General features: G+C 40.4%; 1 protein-coding gene across 2 annotated transcripts in view; it reads left to right on the top strand.

Annotated features, from left to right (window-relative positions):
- The window catches only part of UBE2E3 (ubiquitin conjugating enzyme E2 E3), a 50,100-nt gene extending 25,460 nt beyond the window's left edge, over positions 1–24,640 (top strand). For both annotated transcript variants that reach the window (XM_071747203.1, XM_071747204.1), the window contains exons 4-6: positions 21,955–22,087; positions 22,878–23,025; positions 24,003–24,640. In XM_071747203.1, the coding sequence (XP_071603304.1) occupies positions 21,955–22,087; positions 22,878–23,025; positions 24,003–24,100 (379 nt within the window). In that variant the 3' untranslated portion in view covers positions 24,101–24,640. The remainder of the gene's footprint in view (positions 1–21,954; positions 22,088–22,877; positions 23,026–24,002) is intronic.
- The last annotated feature ends 1,808 nt before the right edge of the window (positions 24,641–26,448 follow it).

Genomic DNA, 26,448 nt, shown 5'->3' with positions numbered 1-26,448 from the left:
AGGGAGGAGAATAGTAAGGGGAAATTATGAAACCAAGCAGCTTTTGTCCAGTGATTTCAGTTTAACTCCATCATCTGCCTCTTCTAAAATGTGTGAATTTGGCATAGCCTACTTCATTTTCTTGGTTCATCAGCACTTCTAATTTAAAAGATCTCCTGCTGGAATTTTTTGTTATTTTGAAATTCTTTCTTAACCTATTGCAGATGTCTTTGTCATTCTACTAAAAACTAAAGAATTATTGTTGGCAGGAATTGGTATAACTTGCTTGTTTGGTTTCCTTGTTTAAATAATGGTTCTTGTTAATGTCAATCTATTTGCCTGGGATTTTATGTTTAGATATAGAGACTGTGCACACCTCTGGTTGCTCTAACACTTCTGTTTACTAAGCAGTGTTTTTAAAGTTTTTATAGTAGAGTTTTAGTTGTAGAGTAACGTTGCTGGTTTACATTAACAGCTCTAACACCTATGAAGCAGTATCAGATTTTGCAAAAGAATGAGAAATAAAAACAGCCAAATTAAAGAAATTAACAAACAGTAAGCAGGTGCCAGAATGTATTTTGATGACAGTAGGTCACCAAATTTACTGTTTACTTGAGAGATTTGAAACTGGGTACTATATATTTTTCGAACAACTTTCTGAGCACCACTGCAGTCTATCTCTGTAGGCTAATATAGTTTTTTGTGAAGCCTCACTTCAAAGATATGGCAAATAAAAATCTGGGGGAGAGGAAAATCGTTTGAGAACTGCAGGATGGTGGTTAACAGCTTTCTCTTGTGTGCCAGGAGAGCAGTACAAGAATACCATGAGAGAAAGATCCTTCATCTTCTTTTACATGACCATATGTTTTTTAATCAGATTGAATGGGAGTAGCTATGAAGTAATCAAATAACTTATGGGCTAATTTTTTTATCACTTTGTACAGCTTAATTGATAATAAATGTACAAAATGTAATTCAAAAGAGCACTGCTGTGAGAGGTCTGCATTCACATAAACACCTCAGTCAGTAAACTGAAGCATGTGCCTGCCTCATGTTGAAGTTGGTGGGTTTAAAACATATTCAGAAACACTTTCTTGAGCTGGGTCTGAAGGAGGGGTGTCAGTGAAGCCAAGCACAAAAGGAAAAGGGGAAAGCAGCGTGGTGACTGCAAGCTGGGAACAGCTATTGTGTTTGATGCTTGGCAGGAGAAAGCTCTACCTGTAGTTGTGCAATTCCCTGCTAATATTTTTAACAGACCTCAAAGTCTCATTTCAAAAATGTCTGATCCACCAGCGGTTCCGTGTGGGGTTTAGCCCAATGTCAGGTCAATGCATTTTGAAAGCAGAGACTTTGGTGCCTGAGCAGGGTGCCAAGAGAGAAAGCAGGACAAGTGGGATCTGCCAGCTGTCCCCTCGCCTTTGCCAGCCTTTTTGTGGTGGTCTCAGGAATATACCATTCAAAGGAATATTTCTGCCACACCTCCAGCCCAGTATGCTGTCTGTGAGCAGCAGAAGGCAGAAATGTGAAGCCCGGAGTTGTCAGGAGCCACTCATTACATTCCTGTTGGGAAGGACTCTGTTTCATGAGCATAAAATCAAAGTACAAGTACAGATTCAGTGCCTTTTTTTTTTTTTTTTTTTTTGCCTAATTTTTACATGAGGGCTGAATGCTCATCTAATCCTGTTTATTTTGGGGCATTCAGCACATAATACTAAATGTGCTTGATTTTTTTTTTTGTTTGCAGGTCACCTTTTAATGGAGCTGTAAAAGTAAGTGTAAACTGCACCTTCTTTTGTCATCAGTAAGTCCTGAAGGGTGTAATGCTCAGGGCAGGAGTGTCTCTGGGCTCACACGTGGGAGAAGGGTGGGCAACCCCTAGCACTACCCAGTAAATAAGAGGGTTGAAAGGTAACATGGGATCTTGTTCCTTTGCACTGCTGGTTTGTACAGACCTTCTCAACACTGCAAATACCTTCTTTTTTTTTTTTTTTTTTTTGTCTTGGTATACTTATCGAGGAACTCCGTTGTACCCTACCCCTGACACAAACACATTCAGAATAACAGTTTTTGCTCAGAAGAGTTTACCCACTATCGGTAATGGTTGTCCTGCTTGATTGAAAAAGAGGGCTAGGTGGCTTGTCTTGGTGACCTTCAGGTCAGACATAATTAGGAAATAGAGCTCAGACTCTTACCCCTCGCAGGGAGGTAGTACTTACCCTTTAACACTCTCTTAAAGGGAATCTTGGACTTTGGTAGAGGCTTATTAAATATGTTTTCCACTCGATAGCAGTTCCTTTGTTCACTATCTATAGTGAAGAAAGTGTGATCTGGATGCATTTTGTGTGTGTGCCAGAAACGCAGGTGGAAGCCAGATAAAGCAGTCATAAATGTCAAAACCCCTTTTCCTCTGCCTGATTTGCAGCAGTTGAATTAATTAGCAGCATATGCAAATAGACAATGCCCCAAAAGGAGGAGCAGTACCCCACAAAACTTATGGCTGTATTCTGCAGGGGTACTGGAATAAAAAGTCAGATCTGGAGTCAGCATGGCTTTCTGAGCTGTCCTCTTTTCTTGCAAGAGCAGTTTGTAACTCCTAGCAGCATCCTCCTCATTGACTCCCCTCTGTGGCAGCTCCTGTTTGAACAGGCCATGTCTTCATATCCATGTTGATGGCAGGAGATGAGCCTTAGGATGCTTCACCCCAGATCAATCTCTTTCAGGCACCAGGCAGGAATGAGTTCAATCCCTGCACCAGACAGGGATTGTTTATTTTAAGTTACAGCTTTCTGGGAAAAAAAAGTGAATCCTTTAGTATTCTAAGGAGAGTGAGAAAAATGTCAAATTGGAAGCAAGTGTCATTTTTAGTGGTTGTGAGAAGCAGGTTTGGGGATCTATGTTACAAGTGGTGGCCGTCACTGCGAAAGTTGTCATCCTCTGTGCAGAGCTGAGTGGCTTAGTGTAATGTCAGCATTGCAGGAGCACATCTAAAGCAGATCTGGTGTCTTTCCTCAGTGCCAGGCATGTGAATTTCTCTTAATGGCTTTGAATCAATTGGCATAAAAAACAATAAAACATCTTTGGCTTGCCCTCAGCACCTGAAACACATTTTTAGGAGATTGCAAGTGATTTCATCCCATTTCTGTCATTTCAGAGCCAAACAGCTTGGATGGCAATTGTTGAGGATGTATTTTGAACACAGAAGAAAATCATATGAAGTGCTGAGAGCTCAGAGGGCCTCAGCACTTTTGTGGGCAGGGCTGTTGTGAAGGGCACCACGGAATCAGCAGACTCTTACCAGGAGCTGTGTGGATAGTTAAAAAGTGTAGACCAGGCTTGCAGGCAGGTGGGAAGCTGCAGAGGGTCTGTCTCAATTTGTTGTCTCCTCTGGAAGCTGCTGTCCATCTGAAGTGGGGTGTGTGGCTGCCAGCATTGGGAAAGGCAGAGTCTGGCTAGGGTGGCAGCGTGCCCCCCACCCCTGCTTCTGGGAGGGTGGTGAGGAGCCTGGAGTGAGGTGAGCTGCTAGGCCTGATGATACACACTGCAGAGCTTCACAGAGGGATGAACACTCTAAGGAAAAACCAGCTGGCCTAACTTCATCTTGAATGCTGCCTTCTCAGTACGGAAACATCTCTGGATCCTGTGAGGAGCTGTATTGAATACTACAGAGACCAAAACAACTGAGGCAAGGCTGTTGGTGCCCCTGAGAGAGACGCCTTCCATGTCTTCCACTTGTGTGGAGAAGACAACAGGAGTGGCCTGGGGTGGGAGGACTGGCAGAGCATTTCTCAGGGCAAGGTCTTCCCTTGCCTTGTATCTTCTAGTGCTCCAGAAAATGTGGATATTGGAGTAAAAAATTCTTGTTTGTTTGGGGTTTTTTTTTGCATAAAAATGAAGCATTAGTAAAACCAGAAAGTTCTACTGGAGCTTGCTGAGTGGAAACATGCACGATTTATGCGGGGACAGAGTGGGTGGTGTAGGGCATTTCTGTGTGTAGGGCTGTGTAATGAGGCTCTCCCAGTTCCTCAGCTCAGAGGTACTGTGGCATAGTGGGGTTTTTTTGCAGGCACTGTGAATCAACTCAGGAGCAGGAGGCTGAAGCAGCAAGACAGCTGTTATCCTCTCCTTGGAGACTGGGAAGTATCAGCATTCCACCAGACCTACTTCTATTACATGTACCGAACACACTCAGTTCCTTTCTTCTGCCTGTTTCTTATCAAAAGGTTAGAGCACAGGCTGAAAGAAGGACTTTGAAGGGCAGCCCCCCCTTGCCTAATTATGCATTAGGCACCTTATAATAAACAAATGAGCTGGAGGCTGACTTCTGAGTGGTCTGATTCCCAGTGTGGTTGTACAAAGCCGCAGAGTAGTGGTGTTCAGTTCCCTCTTTCTCTTGATGTTCATGGGTTCTCTGCTCCTGAGTGCCTTCTCTGCCTGGGAGCCAGCTCTGGTCAGGGAGACATGCTCTCACCCTGTTGGATGTGAGACAAGGAGTGGGAGGATTGCTGTTTCCAGGGAAAGTACATCTCTTTGGCACTGAGCGTTTACCTGGGAGAGCCAGGAACAAGGTTGGGTGCCTGCCAGTACATTCCAAAGCTGTAATTTGGCAAACAGGGGGCAGTAGAAGCGAGGACACCCAGCAAGAGTGTGGAAGATCACACCTAAAAGACTGACTTGTCCAGCTGTGTCCCCTCAGAGCACCTGGGGCTATCTGGCACTCCTTTTCACCTTCTGACCATGCTATGAGAACAGCAGCCTGCTGCAGGAGGGAAGAGCAGATTTGCAGCCTTCTTCCCTGTTTTGTCCCTGGCAAGATGTGCACTTTCAGGAGTGAGCTTGGAGAAATGCTTAGCAGTAGACTTGACAACAATTTCAACTGCCAGTCAGAACACAACGAGCATGCTTTGAATGGTGAAAGACAACCCACTTCTCCAACAGTCTTATCTTTGCATGTCCTTTCTGGCAGCTTCCACTCTGGTGGTACTTTGCCTTGAAATGCATCTTGTGATCCTGCTCTTGGCCAGGCAGTGGTAAAAGCAGGCTGGTGCAGGGGGCATGGCTCTGCTCTGCTGTTAGCTGCAATGGATGGCTTCAGCCTGTTCCCTGACCCATTCTCCTGACATCTCTTTGCTGTATCATTTCAGGGTTTCTGGGATCTCTCTTACAACCACTGGCTTTTAGCTGGAAGCTTCAGGGTTATTCTTTCTTCTATAGTTTTTCAAATTGTCCAGAGGTAATAGTGACATTCTTGGCTGGCTTCCAGGTCAGGCATGAAAGTGAGCTGAAGTCTCTACTTCCTCCCTTTTGCTGTTGGACAATCAGGTTGTTTCCCACCTGAAACTCTCACTTCCTCAGAGAAACCCCAAGGGGTGCAGGGAAGAGGCTGAATAAGGACCCCTGTGAAAGTGAAACAGGAGTGGGAAGTGTCCACCCAGCTAATAACACTGACAATAGCATGGGAGAAGCACCACATGCAGCTGCATTAGAAAGACAAGGAGGCATTTACAGAGAGAAAAAGGAAAGTATTGCTTAAGCATATTTAATATGTATTTGTGTTTAAAAACACATTTTTTAAAAAATCAAATAGATAATACAAATTTACTGAAGTATACCTTCAACAAGGAAATGTAATCTTTTGTGATTACTTTGTTGGCAATGCAGGATGGACTTTGGTGAGTCTGATAGGGTATTGACTTGAAGAGGATGCATTTGCTAACAGGGCAGGTGATCTGGTCTGGCCTGAGCCAAGACACAAAAAAAATGAGGGAAGTCCAGACACTGGTGCCAGCTTGTGGCATTGGATTAGTAATCTCAAAGAGCCATATCAATATTGTAGCTCTAAAGATATATAAATATATGAGGGTGAAAAGGAAGATTTCATTCATTCATGAGACAGGATAGTGGCAGCCAAGAAAATTAGTTTACATTTTTGTTAGGCATTCTCATTAAGAGAACAGGAGAGCAAGATATATTCTTCCCTTCTCATAAGGCTTGTGTGGGATGTTTTGGTACTGGGATGCTTAAGCATCTCAGACTAATGAAAGTATCATTCAGGGCTCTTGAACTTCTGTATAGTTTTAATAACAGAAAGATGTGTTAATTTCAGGAAAGATTGTTTACCTGCTGGAGAAATGTGTTTGTGAGCACTCCTAGAGCAATATGCCAGTGGCTGTCACATGCATATGTAACACAGTAGCTGCATCTGTGGATCTACTCTGTTTACCAAGAAACCCAAATAATAAGATATCGGGTTTTGCCTTTGTGCAAGAGAACAGTGAATTAACCTGAATAGACTTTGGTTTTTTTGCTAAGAGATTGTATCTTATTCTAACAGATTCTGTATTCTATTCAGAGATTGTAGAGGTTCTAAGAGATAAATTTTTCTGTAAAACTAATACTAAATCTAAAGAAATTATAAATCAATTTTTATATAAAGCACTAGAGGTCATTTTCATTTTCAGTTTTGTTGCCTTTTCTGATGCTGTTTATTAACTCATTAGCCATACTAATTCATTAGATATATATTGTTTATGTTAATTATTGATAATTGTTAAACATTAATTATTAAGGTTAATTAATTAGCTGTACAGTATTCTTTATACTTTTACTGAGTGTTTATAAAGGCACAAGTAACTGTCTTTTTTTTGAATTAAGTAAATTAATTCTTACTAGCATTTGCTAGTGTCTAAAATATAATATTGAGCTGGTATAAAACAACTACATTAATGTCAGTGACATTAATCAAGCCTCAGATGAGACTACAAACAGAATTTAGTGAAAGAGACTGAGTACACTTTGCTGATATTAATATTGCTCTGCATAGCTAACACCAGCAAAATATTTTCTATGCCAACTAAATACCCTAGCCAGTATATACTCTGCATACATCCTGTGAAATAGCTTTGCTGAAATCTTTTCTACCACCTCCATTTAATGTGGGGGGAGTATCTACCCAGAAAGTATTTAAATAGAAAAATATCCTGGGCTTTGAGTCTTCACATTTCTTGGATTTACAACTAAAAGCCATTAACAGCTCAAGAGCTAAACTTGCTCACCAGGCTGACTAAGGCAGTGGCTGCTTGTAAGAAACCATCTCTTTCCACCAAATCCCCCCCAGTTCCCTGAGAGCTTGTTGAGGTCTCTGGTAAATCTCCAGGAAAGGGAAGAATGGAAAATAGTCCTGTAATATGTTCTGCATGGGATATTTCTAGAATTGTTCCAGCTAACACAAACTCCGTCTCTTTGGGAGTAGAAGGTAATATTGTGAACTACACTGATCTCATTTATCATTTTAAGGCTCCTTTTAGTTGACCCCTTGGTGCTGTTCTTTGGAACATTTCCCAGCTAATAAAACCAAGCCACTGTCTGCCTTTCTGTAACTACCAGCAAAGTGGTCCCCTCCACCAGTTCCCACGGACCCACCACTGACAGCTCCTCAGCAATCAAGTGAATTTCCCTTCTGCACCCGGACCTGAGCACACAGCTTTTGGTTCATTTTTAGACATGCTGTTCTCCTAAGTGAGACTCAAGATTGCATCCAGCTGCTCCAGATTATTTGAATTTTTCTGACTGTGTGTTTATTCTGGAACAGCCCCGCTGAAATGAACAGAGAAGTAGGACGTGCCAAGTGTATCGTTGGCGGCTCTGAGCAAATCCCTGCCTGATAACATGCTTTGGTTTGTTGTTCAACAGTGGAGTGAGTTTATTGAAATTTCAATGATCATAATTAGACTTCAAAAGTTAGCTTTGCATCAGCGTGCAGAAAAGAAGTTGAATGTTGTCTTGGAGTCAAATTTCAGACTTGGTATTGCTTGTTGCTGTGGATGAAGTACTTCTTCCAGGGCAAAGACATCTGTGACCTCTTCTCCAACAGGTATTCCCACCTGGGACCAGCAGTGAGTCTCGTGTAGGGCACCTTGTCAGTCCTCTGGGGGCAGTTTTGTTCTTGACAAGTGTATAAAATGTAATGGTCAAGGGACCAGCAAGCAAGCAAACTTTCAGATTTTGATCAAGAATTTACTATGAAAAAGTCAGAGGTTTTTTAAGTCCTTACCATTTTTTGACTCTTACATGCACACACACAAAGAAAACTGGGAGTGCTAAGCTCTGAATAGATAGATAAATGTTTGTCTTATTTCAAGTTGGTGTCTCTAAAGCTGTGAAAAATTACCTAAGACAGTGTATAGTCAGATAGTTAAAGGGAACTTCAGGAACTTGTAGGAGAGTTTAGAATTACGATTGCCATGTGTAACTTCAAATTTAGCATTTCCTAGTTAAATATTCTTATATAAATATTCATTAAAACATTCCTAATTAATATTTAATCCATTTCCTCTAAATTGTCTGTGGAGGGTTTTTTTTCTATTTCTGTCTTCACTACTGACATTTTTCTAGATTAAAAGGATAATAAAGGAGAAATAAGTGTTGACTGTAGAAATATAAGCACTGTTAACAGAACAAAGTTTTGCAGGTAACTACAGTAGTTCTGCATGAGATTTAACATGCAGACAGATAGATGGAGTCCGTCATCCTCTTTAGACTTAGTTTATAGCAAAACCATGACAGATTGTTTCTATGTTATTATCCAACAGGCACAAACCAATGAAAAAGTATTTTCCCATGTGCATTGAGGATTATTGAGGTCTTTTGACTAGCAATTCACAGAGGAACAGTACTTTAGTTTTCAGTAAGTTCTGGTTGTTAAGTGGTTATCTCAGACATGATGGAAAGTTTTTTAAACAAAATTCCTCCAGTTTGAATATGAATATAAGGTGAATAATACCATTTGTGCTGGAATTAGTGATGTTGAAACATTCTTAGTATTGGTTTATCTGATGAATATTTTTAATAGATATGAAGCATAAAATGGAGTAATTTGTGATTAACCTTTCTTCCTTGAGTTTGTTAGATTGTCAAGGAAAAGGAACTTTGTGTTCATGGATGATGAAGATGTTTTCATTGTAAGATGAGTAGCAGTTTGAAGGAGCAGTAGTGGTGTATTCAAGGGAAGAGGAAGAAAATCTCTTTGTGACTGGATGTGAGACGTCCAGCTGAGCCAGATGGAGGGAGAGAGGTAGACCAAATGTAGGCACATTGTGGGAGAACCAGCGTTGGTCTCTGCTGGCTGAGATTTTAGCTGAAGACATATATTTCCATTGCATTTCTGAACAGAGGTTGAGAAAGCTATGGATGGAGTGGGAATGTGTAGAAGAGCTTGAAAATTTGAAGAGGAGTCTGCAGAAGTAGTACATTACCTAGCTTGTCAAAAATCAATCATACAGCAAGTAGATAAAGGTGGGGTGAAGGAAGTGTTTGAAAGCTGGGATTTATATTTTTCTTAATGTTTTCTGATGCCAGTTAGTCATCTATGTTTAGTTTATTTGCTCTTGGCATATTGACTGTACACTAATGCAGCCCTTATCCATACCTTCTTCACCTTATGCCTTACTCAGTGATATGTTCAGAATAAGTTCAGAAGCTAAAATCCAGCCTGTCCATGTTTGTTAGCCTGCACTTTTTTAGGAGTGCCAACAAAATTGCCTCCTGGCTTTTAGATAGATTTGAGGTGGGTTTGACCTTTGGAGCATTAGAGTTTTTCAAGGCCCAAGTATTTGAGAGATGGCTCCTTTCTGCTCCATGCCTGCTGTCTGGGGAGGATGCTGAATTTCCAAGGTGCATCCAGTGACACCTGTTCTCCAGAGCCTGACGAGTTCACCCTTTTCTATGCTCATTTACCCCCCACTGGACGACAGGTCAAGTCAGGATTTGTAACTGCACCATAACTGAACTGAGTGGATTAGTTTATGACTGTGTAGACAGCTGATACTGCAGTGACTGATGTAATTCTTGTTTGTAGGAAGGCTCGGCATAGCCATTTAGTTGATCTGAGAAGCAGAGAAATGCCAGTCTGCAGAGTATATATAAATCTTTAAAAATGGAAAGAAGAAAGCTAAGAAATATCATTAAGAACAGAGCAACATGATCTGCTCCACTTCATATTGCTAATAGCTGCCTTCATACCTTCAGTGGTTTAGGTGGCTGCTCCTTCTTTCATTGCTCTGATGAGTCAGTGGCTAATGAGGTCATGCTGGGTGCTGGAGGTCTCTCCAGGACAGATATTTAAAGGGATGTGCCTGCTCTGAAGTGTTTGAGAGGAGTGTGGAAGTACTGTAGATTGTCTGTTTCATGCATGCTAGGAGCTTTATCTTTTCCCAAAGCCACACTCCTAAAATTGTTGTAATAAGGACTGAAATTTGTTAACATTTAAAGAAGAGAAGCACTCGTAAGTGTTTAAGGCACAAGGAACCAAGTGCCCCGGGGAGAAACAGTGTTAATCCTTATCTTTAATACACAGAAACTTAGGATGGGCTTCTCAGAGCTGACAAGAGTGACTGTTTTCACTGAATGCAAGACAAGCATATGGAAAAAGTCAGATAGAAATTACTGGTATCATCACTTCAACGTGGACTCAGCAGGAGAATAGTACCAGATTTTGCAGTACTTACTTTCCTGTAAGTTACTCCTGACTGAAAAATATTCTGATTGGAAAAAATATTGCAGAATACTCTGACTGGAAAAAAACCTTGCTGTCTTAGAATTATGCTTTTGGTTCCTGTCTGGCATAGCCATGTGGGCCTCAAGTTCACCACTGTCATTTCATTCAGGGGGTACACTGGTGTTTTCCAGCTACACTACTGTAAATGTGGGCAACTCTTCCACCTTTTTATCCTGAATTTTTTTGAATGAATGAAGCCTCTTGCTTCCATTCCTCCAGTCTTCTCTCACTAAATTTTGATGCTTGGGAGCTGTGGCAGTACCAGTGTTGAAAGGATCATGCCATTCTGTGCCTGCCAAAATGGGAGGTTCTGTGACCATAATCCTCCTGGATAGCTTTTCACATGCAAGCATAGCCTCTAATTCTGTGTTCACCACTTTTCCTATTGGCAACAGAGGTTTTGTAGTTAATGCTAGAGTTTGCTTGCAACAGAAGCTCAATTGAAGATTGTGATTTAAGAGTCACTGGGGTTAGATCACAGCTGCTCCTACAGTGGCAGCTCTTCTAAACTTCGTTTCAATACAACCTGCTGAGAGAAAGATTTTAGGTACCTACTTTAGTATTTCAGAGGGATGAAAGATGCTACTTGTAGCAGATGATCTTCAGCTACCAAGAAATACAGTGTATTTTAGGCGTATTTTCCAAAATGCATGCATCTAAATACATTTAATACTGAGTGCTGAAAAAGGTTTTTTATTTTTACACCACAAAGTCTGTAACATCCACAGGGTAGAATCTCTACAAAGTAAAAGTGAAGGTTCTGCTTCCAGTTTTAGTCATGACAGACTTCATATAGCAGGTGGGATCCAAAAGCTTAGGTGTTTTCCCTGAGATAGAAGTTCTTGCTTAGGTTTTTTTGGCCAAAGAAGTTTAAATAAAGCAACTTTATGTTAAATAGGGCATTCCTGCCTACAGCTAGCAAAAAGCTGTATGTTGCCTACTCCTCTTGGCCCTGGGCATAGGATACATTTCCTAGGTAGCTCAGAGTCATCTTTACCTCCGTAGCACAGTCAGAACATGGTCAGGCATTTGCTTGGCAATCAGCTGCACCTCCAGAGGTGTTACCAGACTTCTCCTGTCATGGTTCTAACACCTCCTAACTCTGCCAGTTGGAGGTTTCCTGTGAGTGGGGGTCTATCTTCCTGCTTCATACTAAATCCATACCATTAGTTGGCATGGATCCCACTGAAATAGGTTAAGGAGAACTGACAGTCTCCTCTGTCAGCAGTACTACAGGAGCAGAAATACTTGGCTGACTGACTCTTCAGTCTTCATCTTTTTCACTATATCCCCCAAGAGGAGGCAACTGAAAATAATTTCCATTCATGTAAATTGTAGATTTGAATGCTCAGTGCTCTGCAGAATATCTCTGCATTGCCACTAGCAGTTATTTGAAGTAACATTTTGTGGACAGAACATTTGCATATAAACAAACATCTGACTTGATCCACTTCTCTTTTCCCTTTAAGATTTTCACGTAAATTGTCCTCAATAAGTGCAGCAGTTGAGTGGCCATGGATTTGGCAAGACACATAAATAATTTACAGCCATCATTTGTATTCATTTTTGTAGTTATTTTGAAGGAACAGCCTAAAGCACTTTCTCCAAAATTAATAGATTTTCACATAAATCTGGAAATGCCTGTACTTCTGCTCAGATCTCCAGAAAAATGTATTTAGTTCATTAGTTTCATGCTGAACCATTAACATTTTAGGTTGTTTTATTAGGAGAGAACAAAGAACTCCTGGCTTGTTGAAAATTTGTTACACAAAAATAAGAATGACAAAGTTCTTAAAGAGCTGATGTTAAACATTGCAAACTGGATGAAGTTGTGCAGACTGGAAGGATTTACAAGACATCTGGTAATTAGCTTCCAGCTCCTAGGGAGTCCTGTCCTGTGAAAGCAGCTGTTGCTGGAGAGGGAGCAGGAGGGAGATGAAGCATAACCCTGAAAAGATAGATCTTTGTGTTTACAAATTACCAGTGAGCTGCTAAAGACTCTCTGAGTACCTGTTTGGAAAACTACCTCCTATAAAAAAAAATCCCGGCATCCTTCCCTTTGCAGGATTATCTCCTCTGCTGGCATTTGCTTGGTATGATGGGGGAACAAGCTATCAAAGGGCTATTTATTACTTTCCTTGCCTGAGCCAATATCCCAGTGAACCCCATGCCATGCTGCTGTGTTCCCTGGAAATAGCATGGCAGCTGGAAATTGCTGGGGTGCAACTGGTTGAAGTTACGTCCCTCTGTCCAGCCCAAAATACCAGTGACTCCTGGGACTGCCATTAGAGCTGGGCATCTCCTGAGTATCCTTCTCTGGAGATGCGCAGCAGCTCCCTGGGGTGCAAGAGACTCACAGCCAGGCCATAGAGCTCTTTTCTTTCATTGTTGTTATAATTATCATCTTTGTTACTAGTCCTGTTACTATCACTACTGTTACTTTGCAGCACTGGATTTTTTTAATTCCTTATGAAAGATTTAAACAAGACAGAAAATTTTTTGCTTTAGTTTGTTCTGTAAGTTTTTCTTAGGAGTACCTTCCCACGCCCTGGTTATATGATGAGTTGTGCTTGTGGGGTTTCTGGAGTTCAGGTGTGTGACCCTCCAAACACTGAATGGGAATTTCTGAGACCTGGTGCTTTGGTTCTTTGTCAGAGACTTGGGAGGCTTTGCATCTGTACTCTGTTCAGTCCCTTTCCTATACAGTCACCTTTAGCATGTCATTGCCCTGTTGTGTTTGTTATTCTGTCTGTAAGACAGAATATTGATCTTGTCCTAGACACATGCAGTAAAAGTGGTTAAGATCAAAATGATAAATTTACTACTTTTTTTTTTTGTTACAAATATTTGATCATCTAAACATCAGTAATCAAGCCCAGCAGGCACTACTAAAAGATGTCTGTCCTTTCAGCTCTGAATCTGTAGTCTTTTTAAAGTTATTTTTTCTAGCAGTGCTGTACCTTAAAAATAGGCATTTGCAGCAAAGAACAAGCTTTGTTGAGATCAGTTGTTGTGAAAAATATTATTTTTCCTGGATTGCAAATGTAAGCAAATTTATAGTTATTGGTGTTCAACACATTATGGCTGACTGACAATATGAGGAAAGCAGAGTTTTACATCAGTATACAATATTAAGACATGTTGGAAGAGATTATGCCTGATTTGTATACAATCAAATGAATTTTGCAACGGTAGTAATTAAATTTATTCTTTCTGCTGATAAATCATGTCTGCAGTCTCAAATAGAAACCATACAGTCTGAGCCTTTTCTTCTGGAGATTACAGCCTTTCTGTGTCTGTCTTGGAGCAGTTTCTAATTCCTGAATGCAGTGCAACTGGTGCTGCAAGCTGATCTCTTGAAAAGGGGCATTTAGCCCTCAGGAGACCTATGGTGGTGTCCATGTGCTTTTGCTTTACCTGAGGTCTGAGCTGCTGTATCCTACTGCCTGAAGTAAACTCCTGCTTTCCTCACAGCTGCCTCTGGGCTGTGGTGGAAAACTGCTGCAATAGATGTGTCAAAAGGTGGAAAGAAGTTGCAGCATTTCTGCCACAGCTGGCAGATCCCACTGTGCAGATCACAGATTTCTTAGCTCATCTCTAGTGGTGGCAGCTGTCTTAGAGGAGGAGTACGAAGCCCTGCATCCAGGGCCAGCCCGAGCACCTTCTGCTCCATACACTGCAGGTATGCTGAGAATGCTCATTTAGAAGAGCTACTCATGAAATTGACACTGTTAGAGGGCACAGTAGTTGGGTTGGAGCAGTTTTTTTAATGAACAGATTTTATTGAGTGGAACTTGTTTCAATTGGATGTTTATAGGCTTTTTTTCCTGGAGTGATTATTATTTTCACATTTTTCTTCAATGTTGTATGTTTTTGTAGAGTAAAACGAACTCGTATCTGATGTGGATTTCTGTGTATTTGTAGGCATGATGCTTTCTCCGTTCCTTTGAATTGCTGTGCTTTTGAAACTAAAGCTGCTATTCACAGAATTCTTTAATACTTTTAATATACAAAGTTGCATTTATATCTACTCGGTACCAAGTGTTGCTTTCAGCTGACTGCACTGCTGCATTATTCAAAACAGATTCCTGTTCTCATCTGCTGTTGCTTTGAAATTCTCCAAATCATTATATTCAACTCGTGAAATGTACATTGTTGGGCTGATGTTGTAGCATCTGAATCAAGACTGCTTTATGCTCAGCACAGCACAGTTACTGCTCACAATGTTGGGTCATGCTACAGCTTATGTAGTAAATGGACGGAGTGGAATGGAGAAGAGACAGAGAAAGGATCCTAAGCCTCTACTTGGATAGGTAGGACACTGCACATTCAGAATTGCACTTAGTATAATTTCAGCATATTTTGAGCCAATTCAGGTTGAACTGCTGCAGCCCCTGGCTCCTGACCTGCTACCCACTGCAGCTTCCCATGCCTGTTGTTGTGCTGATGCTGCCATCTGTGCCAGCCTGCAGCCAGCCACTGCTTCCAGGCAACCTTATGGCAATTCTTGGGTATTTCTTAACCCACTGTGCACCATGGAGCAATTTAGTATGTGATTTCACAGACACCACTACATGTGTCAAGGGGGAGGGGAAGAAATAAGAAGCAGCACGGGACTGTTGTTGCAGTGGTTAATTGGTTATGGGGTAGCAGTGGTCACCTTGCACTCAGGTCTCCTTAAACGTGTTATTATACCCCAGGGGTTTGATTTGTATATTCAGATTGGCAAAATCTTATTTGCAGAGAACAAAGGTAAAAATATCTAATATAAAATACTAGATTCAATGTATTAAACTTGTCAACTATAATAAAACTGAATGTGAAAGTTATTGTTGGCATTTGGCTTTGAGCAAAGTTTAAACCTCGTAGCCAGAGCTCTGATGGTTATTTCAGACCATGAATCTTGTGAAAATGCTAATATCTCATTTAATTAATCTTCAAGGTGGGAAATTTTGTTAGCCAGTGTGGGAACAGGACTGAAGACAGGCCTTCTGAACACTGAACTGTTGTGTTGAATAGCATTCTTGGGTTTTGGCTGGCCGGATTCATGCCCTTTCTAAATGGCTGACTTCTTTCAATTCAGCTGAAGTAGCTAGTGACAAAAGCCATGTAGGGACCCCAGCAGTGTTTGGAAAAGAGCCATACTTGAAAAGTCATCCTTATTGTGCTGGAGGTGGGGAAGGTCTTCGGGTATGAACTGTGAAAGGTCAGTTTTATTATTGAAAAACACAGTCTTTTAGTAGTTAGAGAGACTTCCGTCAGACTTCTGTGGCTTCAAGTTAGGCATCCAGCACAGGGACCTCTGGCACACTGTTTTCTGTTGTAGTTTAGCAAACTACATTCTGGAGTTCGTTCTATATAAAAATTAAAATAGTACAGGAGTTCTGCCTCTGTAATGTCTACAGTTCTGGAAGATGGAGAGAACATGAGCAAATTTCTAACAGCAGCAAGAAAGGTTCTAGGAACTAGCAGGAATACAAAGAGGAAAGTCAAGTTGAGCTATTGTAGCAATCAACTAATTTAATGGGGCCTTTGGCAGTGAAAAAACTATCAGCTCTCCAAAATACATTACTTGGGTTATCTACATATTGCAGCTTTGATGGAATGATCAAATGATTTGTTATTCAGCTTCCTTTAGCAGAAAGAGTGTGTATTCTTCTACTAATGGCAAGTTTAGTGCTGGAGGTTTTAATGGTCTGAAACTACAGTCTGGCACCTTTCTCTTTAGGGTGATTAATAGTAGATCTGCACTTGGTTAGATTCCCCTCATGGTACATTTCAATGTGAACCAAATACAGCCACATGATTATATTTTTAAGCCAGACCACGCAATCTAAAGTTTACGCTGTCTTTATGTTGACTGCAAGAGGGCAAATGATACCTGATTAAGCATAAAGCCTGGTGCTACAAAGCTTATTCATTGACAGGTTTGGAATATACACAGTTTGGCCAAGCACAGTTTGGATCAGCACTTTATTCTGAGTGGTCACACTGCTCTTGATCTGGTAGGAGGAGCTCTCAAGTTGGATTTACTGTTGCATCGCACAATGGCCTCAAGCACAAGTCCTGCACTGCTTCACAGCCAGCTGAATTAGCAGGGGATCCATGAGGTAAAAATAGGATGATTTTTTTTCAGCAGTAATTTCTAGATTTTAGTCTTAAGGGCACAATAGCTTGTGATGTGATAAGAATGTGATGGAAACAAGGGTTTGTGCAGTGGACTATACTTCACGTGTGCTCAGTTGCACAGAGCCTCTGTGGGTCTGTGAGAAAACAGTAAATATAATAACTTGCAATATATATAATATAATATAATAAATGCAATAACTTGATGTTACCTGAGCTTGGGGTTTCTCCTCTCCTTCCACTGGAGATGAGTTCATCAAGCTCAGAAGCTTAGATGGTGAGGCAAGCTGACCTGCTGCAGATGGGATCTGTGTATTTCCCTGAATTGTATAAGCTGATGGGATCTGTTACAGGCCCATTAGCCTCTTGTGGGATGGTCTGAGCCTTTTGTGCTGGGAACACGCTGAGTGCCTTTCTTCTGGCAGGATTTATAAACTCAGTTTCTGAAGCTGTGTTGTGGATTTTGCAAAACTCGCTGTGTAGCTTTATGAGGTAGATTTTTCAAGCACGAGGTTTTGGAACATGCTTACGGGTATGCATTCTTCCTTTCCTTAGTACCTTCAGCTGAATTGTGTCTTATTCTTTTCTTAAAACACTGTCCTCACATTGCTGTAAAAATTACAATTATGTTGTTGTGACAGAGTTGCTGTGTTTGAGCAGTCTCTGAAGAGCTTCGGAAGGTTTACTGAATATCATCTTGAGATAAAAGCCTGAGGGGTGCAGGAGGGTCTCTCCCTATGTAACTCTCCAGGTACCATATTTGGCTTGTTAGCTGCTGCTTTTGTGATACCTGCCTGGGTATCAGACTTAGGGGTGAGGCCTTCAAAAGGAGAATGTAGGAAGATATTCTACCACTGTGCATCTGGGCCCCCCTGATGGATATCTTGGGATGTAAACCAGGACCTTTAGTTTTATGGTACCAATAATGCTTCTTATAGGACTGTTTTAAAGTCTGACAGATTTCACTTTCAGGAAGCTTCCTAAAATAAAGATAATTTTTTCCCCTCAGATGTATCCTCTTCCAGACCCCAAACTGTTTCTCATAACAAAGCACAACACAGAGTTAACATCAAATCTAGCTAAATTACATTTTTGTTCACCCTTTTTTTCTTAATTATCAAGTCCCAGTACTATGAAATTGCATTCTGTCACCAAATTTAGAGCCTCATGTTTCAGAGGAGGGTTGTTGACAGGAGAAGCTCATTTAACAAGTGCAGAAAGCAGCATGCTCCTAGCATCATGTAGACTGGAAATTTCTTGTCCTAGTTTCCCATCCTGCAGCTAGTTCTATATGGGCAGCTTTAATGCATTTTGATTTAGTGAATTGTAAGAAATGCTGAATTCTCGTTTCTGTGCTGGGAAAGATGTTCTTGATCTTTGTGGAACGAGAGAGCCAGGGTTCAACAGAGTTTGGTGTAAAGGACCTGCTGTATCTCATAGTTTTGTAGAGTTTAACTTTGTGTCTTCTCAAATTCACCATTTTCATTTCAGTTGATTCACTTTGTTATTTTGTCTGAGAGTTTTTTAGCCTATTTTTTTAAAAATAGATCAAGTGGTTGCTTTATTGAGAAGATACTGGTGGTGCCTTTACTGAATTTTTTATGTCCTTTAAGCTAATCTAGGAGAAAGCAGGCTGGTAGCAATGAGCTGCACATGTAAGCTGTGCAGTTAAAACACTTAACATCAGATCAATTGTTCCATTAAGATTTTTTGCTTTAAATAGAGGAGAATATTGTGACTTCCATGGAGGAAGTCAGAAGGAGCTGAGTCTTTCAGTGAGGAAAAAAGGAAATGGAAGAAAACCAGGGCAGTTCCCCATTGTAGCACTCTGCCTCAAGTAGTCTGTCCAGTGTGACAGACAGCAAGCAATTCCTAGGCTGTCACCACAACTCTCAAGGTTTAGGGAGAGATGCTTGAAGCCCATGCTTTGCAATAGGAGAGTCAGTCTCTTGAATATCAGGAGACCTTCTGGGAACAAAGGCTCAAGTAAAGCTACTAGAAGCACCTCTCATGCTTTAGTACCCAACAGAAAGAGGAAATTATTTCTCCTGGCTGTGCAAATGAAACAGAAAATGTGGACAGAGTAAAGCTACCTTGTGCCCAGTTTTCAGCCCAGGGTTTTTGCTGTCCTCTGTGGGAATGGAGAAGTTTAGATTTGCAGCAGGGAGCAGCAGTTCCCTTCTCGTGGCTCTGCAGCAGCAACATGATGCTCTGTACTGATGGAGAGGTGAATGCAGTGACTACAGCCTGGCTGCAGCCCCCCTGCAGCCCAGCACACACCTGAGGAGCTGCCTGAGGCAGGGCCATGCTTTCTGCTCTTCATTGCAGTCAAGTGGTTACAGCAAGTGGGTGTCACCCCATGTCATGTCCTTGTGCAGATCACTGCGTGAGCCAAGACTGCCATGAATGGATCTGGTAAGTTCTTCTGAGTCTTGGAGACTGTGGGTTGTTTACTTCCAAAAAGATTACGTATACAAAAGATAAAGTAGGGTATGGCTGGCTGAGGGTGATCCCCAGTGAAAATCTGCAGGTGACAGAAGCCACGTGTGATGTGTTGTCACTGCTTTTTAATCTGGTGTCTCCTCACACCGATAACGCAGCAATGGCAGGGATTGTCAGGTTGCTAATAAGGCAACCCTGTCTTATACATCCCTGTAAGTGATACACCACTTCAGCTGTTAAATAGAAATTTCACAAAGCTCAATAAGGCGTAATGAAATTGTTTGATTTAACAATTTTCTCCTTTATCTGAGTGTGATTATCGTTACAGCTTTGTATTACTTTGGACATTGCAGCAATCTTTTTTCAGCTCTAAGAGGAGTTTCATACAAAGTGCTTTCTTCCTTTTACAAGATTAGGAATTCCCCTTCCTGTGTTATAGCTCAATCCTTTTATATATTGCTAGTGGTAGTACAGAAGAGGATAGCAGACACTAATAGGCAGAAAGTTATTGCTTCTGGCTGCTAACTGATAGATGCCCTTGTTCTGACTTGGTGAGTGATTACCAAATAGTTTGGCACAGGACTGGTGCCTCACTTAATTGTGACTGATTCATTGGGCTGAAATATGTCACTAATTTAATTCGGGTATTTCATTAATCTGATTGAATTGCATCCAGCTGTTAAAGGTGCATGAAAGAAAGGTACCTGACACGTGAGGCAAGAGCACTAACCTCTGCATTAAACTATAAAACAGTCATTAGGACATCTAATGCTGAAATTGAATTGTTCCATAGAAATTTCATTTCCAAGCACAATATCAGTTAGCTATAAGCTTGATGAATGTCAAGAATTAGTTAAAACCTAAAGTGGCCTGTGTGGGTTTTAAATACTGTCATTGTTGCTCTAGTTTTTTCAGTTCTTACAGTAACTGCTTTTTAGAGAGCATGAATGGAGTTAACTTCTGGAGTGACAAAAGGGACAAACATCATAAAAATGGACCTCTTTGCCTCTGGATTTCCCTTTTTTTTTTCCTTTTTTTTTCCCTAAAGTTTATCTACTGCTTTTCTTGCACTTCTGTGTGTCTATGGCAAATAGAAAAGTAATATCAGTGATTTTTAGACCTAACTTTATTTTGACAGCACTTCTAGTTTTCCTTTCTTATCTGTGCTCTGGAGGTCAGCACACCATTGTTAACTACTGTTATTTTGGCAACATGAAAAGAGCTACAACTCCATCAGATTTTTTTTTTTTTTTAATTAAAGAGGATGTCAGCCAAAATCCATTGTCCTGTTATAAAAGGCCTTCAACAGTTTAAGCATCTGGTACGTGAAATGTCTGCAAGATGAAAAACTCATTGGGAAATTATAAGTTGAAAGGGAATTCAAAATCAGCTTTTGATTGCTTCTTGAATATGATCTTAATGTAAAAATAGCTATATTTGTGGTGCAGGAATTGCAGAAGCCTAGTGCAGGCTGCTCGTATTCCTTGTCCCTGCTGACGTCTCTACACGTTTAGTTACACTCTTACACAGTAAGGGTGAATGTCCAGTATGCCATGTATAGACTGCAGACAAATGTCTGACAAATACACCATGTGACATGACATGGGAAGAGCCTTACCACCTGGAGGGATTGTAGGGAGGCTCTTCTGAGTGTTGAGTAATTCCAGAAACCACAAAACTCCCAGGCTGCAGCTTTGTGCCATGTCCTGTCTCTTGCTCCATCTGCAGTCATATATGACAGTCCTCACTCAGTGCCTCTTCCTTGGGACCACAGGAGAAGGATGGGGACTCTTCAGCATGTGAGATATAGGTGATGCCTGGGAGACTGCTGAGGTGGGGACAATTGACAGAATCTTTTACAGTGCCATGTTACTGACTTGTCTGCTTAGTGGGATAAGTCCACTGTGCCTGCATGAGCTCAGTGGGGTTTTCCATAGCAGCCAGTTTGGATCTCAGAGGTTCAGATTCGAGACCTTTTGTGCAAGATTAGGTTAATTTTTGCCCCGAGATTTGCTTAGAGAAATAAGATTATGCTTTGATTTTTTAATTTTTTTTTTATGAGGTCAGATGGTTACTTTGTGATAATAGCATTGAGTATGGTGTCTCAGAAGTCTAGAAGATGCTCGTTCGTTATCCCTTCTTTCAAAGCTTTACTTTAATAATTAATTATGCAATAACCTTTCTCCTAGTGAGAAAAGCATTCATTATTGTACTTCTTAAAATAAACTGGTTTTGGCTGATAGTCTCAGTGCTGATTGCCTGGAGACATAACACAAATATATCCTGAAGATAAGTTATTTGGATTAACAGTGCTGTACAAAGCTCAGTTCCAGGTTACTTGATTCTGTCTCTCCTACCCCCATCTCTCCTGCCCAGAGGTTTACTGTTTCACTGTGGCCCATGAAACAAGTGGCAATAAATGTGTATCAATATCAATATATGTGTAAATCACATTTTTTATGAAGGTATGTATGATCCTTTTAATGTCTGGAAAAGATAAACATGGTTAAGATATACTTTTGTGTATAGATATGATGTCATTGAAAAAACATGATGTAGAGGCCCAGAGCAACCATATACTTGAGAAAGCAGAACTGAGGGTGGGGTGTTTCAGGCAGTGACAGTCCAGTAGTTCATGGTCAACCTATTTCATTGGTCTTATTTCCAAAGGGACAGTGGATTGCCAAGCTTTTGTGCCTGTGTAAAACACTGAGCTTACTGAAATCAGCTGGAAATTAGGCAGATGTTAAAGATAGGCAGGTGGTTTCTATTAAGCAAAATTAAGGTAGAAGGAAATCCGTGAAGTGCCTCTCTCATAGGTACACCTAACTCCTTCTTTCTCTTTTTTTACACAGTGCTGGTCCTAAAGGGGATAACATTTATGAGTGGAGATCTACTATACTTGGACCTCCAGGTTCTGTATATGAAGGAGGCGTTTTTTTCTTGGATATCACATTTTCATCTGACTATCCATTCAAGCCACCAAAGGTAAGGGTAAGGTTTTTATTGTGCTTATCATTTTTTTCACGTTTGAGAAGACTCTAGTGTGCAGTGAGTGAATGCTCATCACTTTCTGGATATCAAATTTGTTTATGGTCTCGAAAACTAGAAAGTCCGCAGTCTTGGCTTGTGGTTTCAGAAAAATACTGTGTCTAATTTATTTCCTGATTACCACATTCAATATGGATTTTCAAGCTTTACCAAGTGATAGATAAAATCATTCTTATTAAGAGTTAAGATTCAGTGCAGAAAACAGCACAAGAGCTTCTTATGCTTCCTTCTTCTAATTCCAGATACTAAAAAATATATATAGTAAACTTTTTTCTGTTATGAATAAGAATCTGTATTGTGTATTTTCATGTTAAAAAATGCAGCCAAATTCTGTCACTTTTTCTCCTTCAGAAACTACACTGAAGCTATATTTGTGATTAGAACATTCTTGACATGCATTGTGCTCATTAAATAGTGTACAGGACCACAAAGTAGGTCCTCATTTTTGTGGGTCCCATACAGAGGGCCTTGAGAAACCAGTGTGTGCACCAAAGATCTCCATGGTAGATTTCTTCAAGGTAGCCATGACTACAGTAATTGCTCACTTTTCTGTTACAGAATTGTGTTTTAGAAAATGAGCAGCAAGGAGCTGCCTCCAGAGAAGCTCTGCAGAACTGGGAGCTGCCCAGGCACTGCTGCTGCTGCTGCTGCTGCTGCTCAGAGGCAAGGGGCAGCATCCCCAGGCAGCACTGAATGACTCTCTCTGTCTCTTGCACTGTGATTTTAGGTTACTTTCCGTACCAGAATTTATCACTGCAACATCAACAGTCAGGGAGTCATCTGTCTGGATATTCTGAAAGACAACTGGAGCCCTGCTCTGACTATTTCAAAAGTTCTGCTGTCCATTTGTTCTCTTCTGACAGACTGCAACCCAGGTAAGGAACTGATAATTTACTGAGCATCCAAACCTAGTTGTCTGACTTATTTGCCATGGGATGTAATTTGCATGTTTGATTGTATGCAGATTAAATAAAAATTAATATTTTTAAAGTTGGGGATGAAATATTCCTGCTTGGATGCAGTCCTAATGGCACTTTTCACTCATGTCACAAGAGAAAGTAAATAGCATAAAGTGCTATTTCCCAAAGTGTGCTGAAGAACATAAAGCTGATATCATTGAAGGTCTGTATTGCAGGAGGTGCAGTGAGCAAGTGGTTCATCCAGGAAAGCAACAAAGTTCATTTGAGTTGTAAACTTGTAAATCCTGCAGGTTGAAAGGGACACACAAATTCCCTTTCCTCAAGATAGCAGTTGAAACGTTTAATCTTGCAAATGTGAGGGGGTTGACGTTCAGAGAGATTTTTCCCTTTTTAAAAGAGAGGTCTTTGTTCCTGTTGGAAGGAGAGGAACTCCACTGGAAGCAGGACAGTGTCTCAGCAACAACCTGTGACCAGTGTCATTAGGCAATGACTGCTAATTGCCAGCAGTCAGGGCAAGAACTGAGTAGACTGGTAATGATCAGGGAGATGAGACTCTGATACAGAAGTCTGATGACCCCTGAAGCAAACTGGATCCTCTGTGTGTGTCAATTTTCTTGATACCCTAACTTGCACTGGTCTTGTCCCAGCACTGTGACAGGAGTGCACCTGGCTGGGGGATTAACCACAGATAATCACAACAGGTTTTTGTGTTTTCTTTTTCTGCTTCTTGGGTCTTTCGTGTTTTCTCTTGGAAATGTCCTGTATAGTAGGAGTCCCACTACATCTCACAGCATTTTCTGGCCTAACAAAGGCTATATTTTGGAACAGATCCAAACTTTTTTTTTTTTGGAACAGATCCTGTATTTTAAATCCTGTGGGGTTTTTTGTAATAGTGGAATGGTTTATAATGCATCTTCTCCTGCCTTTTGCAGCTGACCCTCTGGTTGGAAGCATAGCCACTCAGTACCTGACCAACAGAGCAGAACATGACAGGATAGCCAGACAGTGGACCAAGAGATATGCAACATAAATGACAAACTACTTGTGCAGTGTGAAGGTGCAGAAGGCAACTTTGCAGTGTGCAACAAATCTTTATAGCCTTTACAATACGGACTTCTGTGTATATGTTATACTGATTCTACTCTGCTTTTATCCTTTTGAAGACTGGGATACTGCCCCCAAAAAAGGTAAATGCTACCAAGAGTAGAAATTTGTAGCTGTAGATTAGTTATGTTTAAAATGCCTACTTGCAAGTCTTGCTTCTTTGGGATATCAAAATGTATTTTGTGATGTACTAAGGATACTGTTCCTGAAGTCAACCAAATATTATAGTGCATTTTAGCCTAATTCATTATCTGTATGAAGTTATTAAAGGTAGCTGTAGATTACTAGGAATTATGTCATTTGTATTAAACCCAGATCTATTTCCAATATGTGGTACATGCTGTTGTGAAAACTGTTTTAACTTTTACCTTTGTCAGTTTGTAATGAAAGGATTTCCTTTTTCCCTTTGTAGCTCAGAGAGCACCCAGTGTATCATCTCAAACACAATAAACATGTTCCCCAAGGAGTAGTTGCTTTGTTTTCCTATTTTAAATTAATATTTGAATAAATTTAATTATAGTAACAAGGCAGGGCCAATGTATCACAGATCCCTGTAGATAATCTTTAAATTAATATACATAAGCAAAGGCTTGCTATTAAATGTTTAATGCACACCTGTGGATTGTTTAAGTTTTCCCTGTTTTGTTTTTTACAGAACAAATGTCATTTCTTCCATTTCCTTAAATTTAATACTATTCAGATCTTTATGAAGTTGCAATGAGAGCATTGCACATGTTTATTCCAGAAGTTAGTGTAGCTGGTTGCTTTAGGGCCAGTCCTGCTCTCATAACAGGCTGCCTGAGTCTTGCTACAAATTTTTTCTTGCAGGACCAGGGCCAAGTTAGAGATAGTCTGGTGCTTTTGTTTCCAAGTAAAGGAAGTTGGACTTGCTCATCTGGAGAGCTACAGTGACAGTTATCCACTGAAAATGGTCTTCCAAAGCACGATTGAACACTGTATCATCAGTCCAGGAAAGAAAGGAGTAGAATAAATTTAATCAGATTTTTGTGATATGAAAACAGTTGTGGGGGAAACAAACTTTTGTTAGTGAAAACTCAATCTGTAAAACTTTCAGACTGGTTTCCCCCCCTCACTTTCTGGCTTGGAAATTTTGTAACATCTGTAAGTAACAAAGATATACAGCTTTATAGTACATACAGTTTAAAAAGTAGAGTCACTAATAGTTTTATAATTTAAGCTTTTATAGGTTGCCAGTCACAATGTTGATAATAAAAAAGAGACTTGATTCCTTTAAATGATTTTTTTTAAACTGCAGTTAATTTTAAACTTTACAGTCTCCCTTACTACCTGGTGTTTTTGGAGACAACTTAGCACTTCCATCAATAAGATGCTTTGCTCATTAAATATATGAAAACTGAATGTTAAGTTTAAATATTAAAGCAATAGAAAAAATGTTAAAAGATTCAAATCTAAAGTTAGTCACTACTATATAGGTCCCTGTTTTTTGTATCACATAACCTTTGACCATGAATTGTCCACCCTATTTTAAATATTTCTACAGATTCCTGAAGGTGGCTTGAAGAATTGTGTATCCCAAATATCTCAACCTTGAAGCCAGTCTCTCTTGGTAGCTACAAGATAGCTTTAGAGTTCAGGTTATAAAGTGCAAAAGGGAATGAGAAACAGGGGATCTGGCAGGTGAATATGCCTAAGTCAGGTAACAGACTAATGCCAGGAGATGAAGTGCTGGAAATCACTGCTGAAGGTGACCAGAGCTTCTCATTATGTCATTGGACATATGAGAAATAGCACAGATTGGCAAAGAAACGAGGGGCTATCACATCTGGGCTGGACATCTGAAGTCTGCTCACTGCTGGCCATTAGCACACGGGCAGCAGACACAGTGCTTGTACACCACTCCAGTGACTTTGCAGTGAAGAGCAAATGATGTATTTCACACATGAACTATGTTGCCTACAGAATTTACAGATATTTGTATCATAAAATATTATGGTATGAAAGTACAGGTTTTAATCCTAATTTTAATGTATTTTGGTTTTGTATTATATCTACGACTTCAGATACCTAGGTGTACAAGTGGGATGCCTTGTTTGTGTTGCCCCACCTTGCCTTCCTTGCAATTGGATCCTTTACACTGAATTCCCATCCTTTTTTTTTTTTCTTTTTTTTCTTTTTTTTTTTTTCTGTTGGTTTGTCATTATTCTGTTCTTTTTTAATGTAGGTTTTTTGTGTGTAAATTTTATATTTACTGAAGTAAAGGTTGTTTTTGTGTAAACATTTAAACTTTAAAAA

This window comes from Heliangelus exortis, chromosome 6 (genome assembly GCF_036169615.1).
Source record: "Heliangelus exortis chromosome 6, bHelExo1.hap1, whole genome shotgun sequence".
Classification (NCBI taxonomy): Eukaryota; Metazoa; Chordata; class Aves; order Apodiformes; family Trochilidae; genus Heliangelus; species Heliangelus exortis.
Note: the sequence above shows the minus strand (reverse complement) of the source record. Positions and strands in the feature narration are given on the sequence as shown.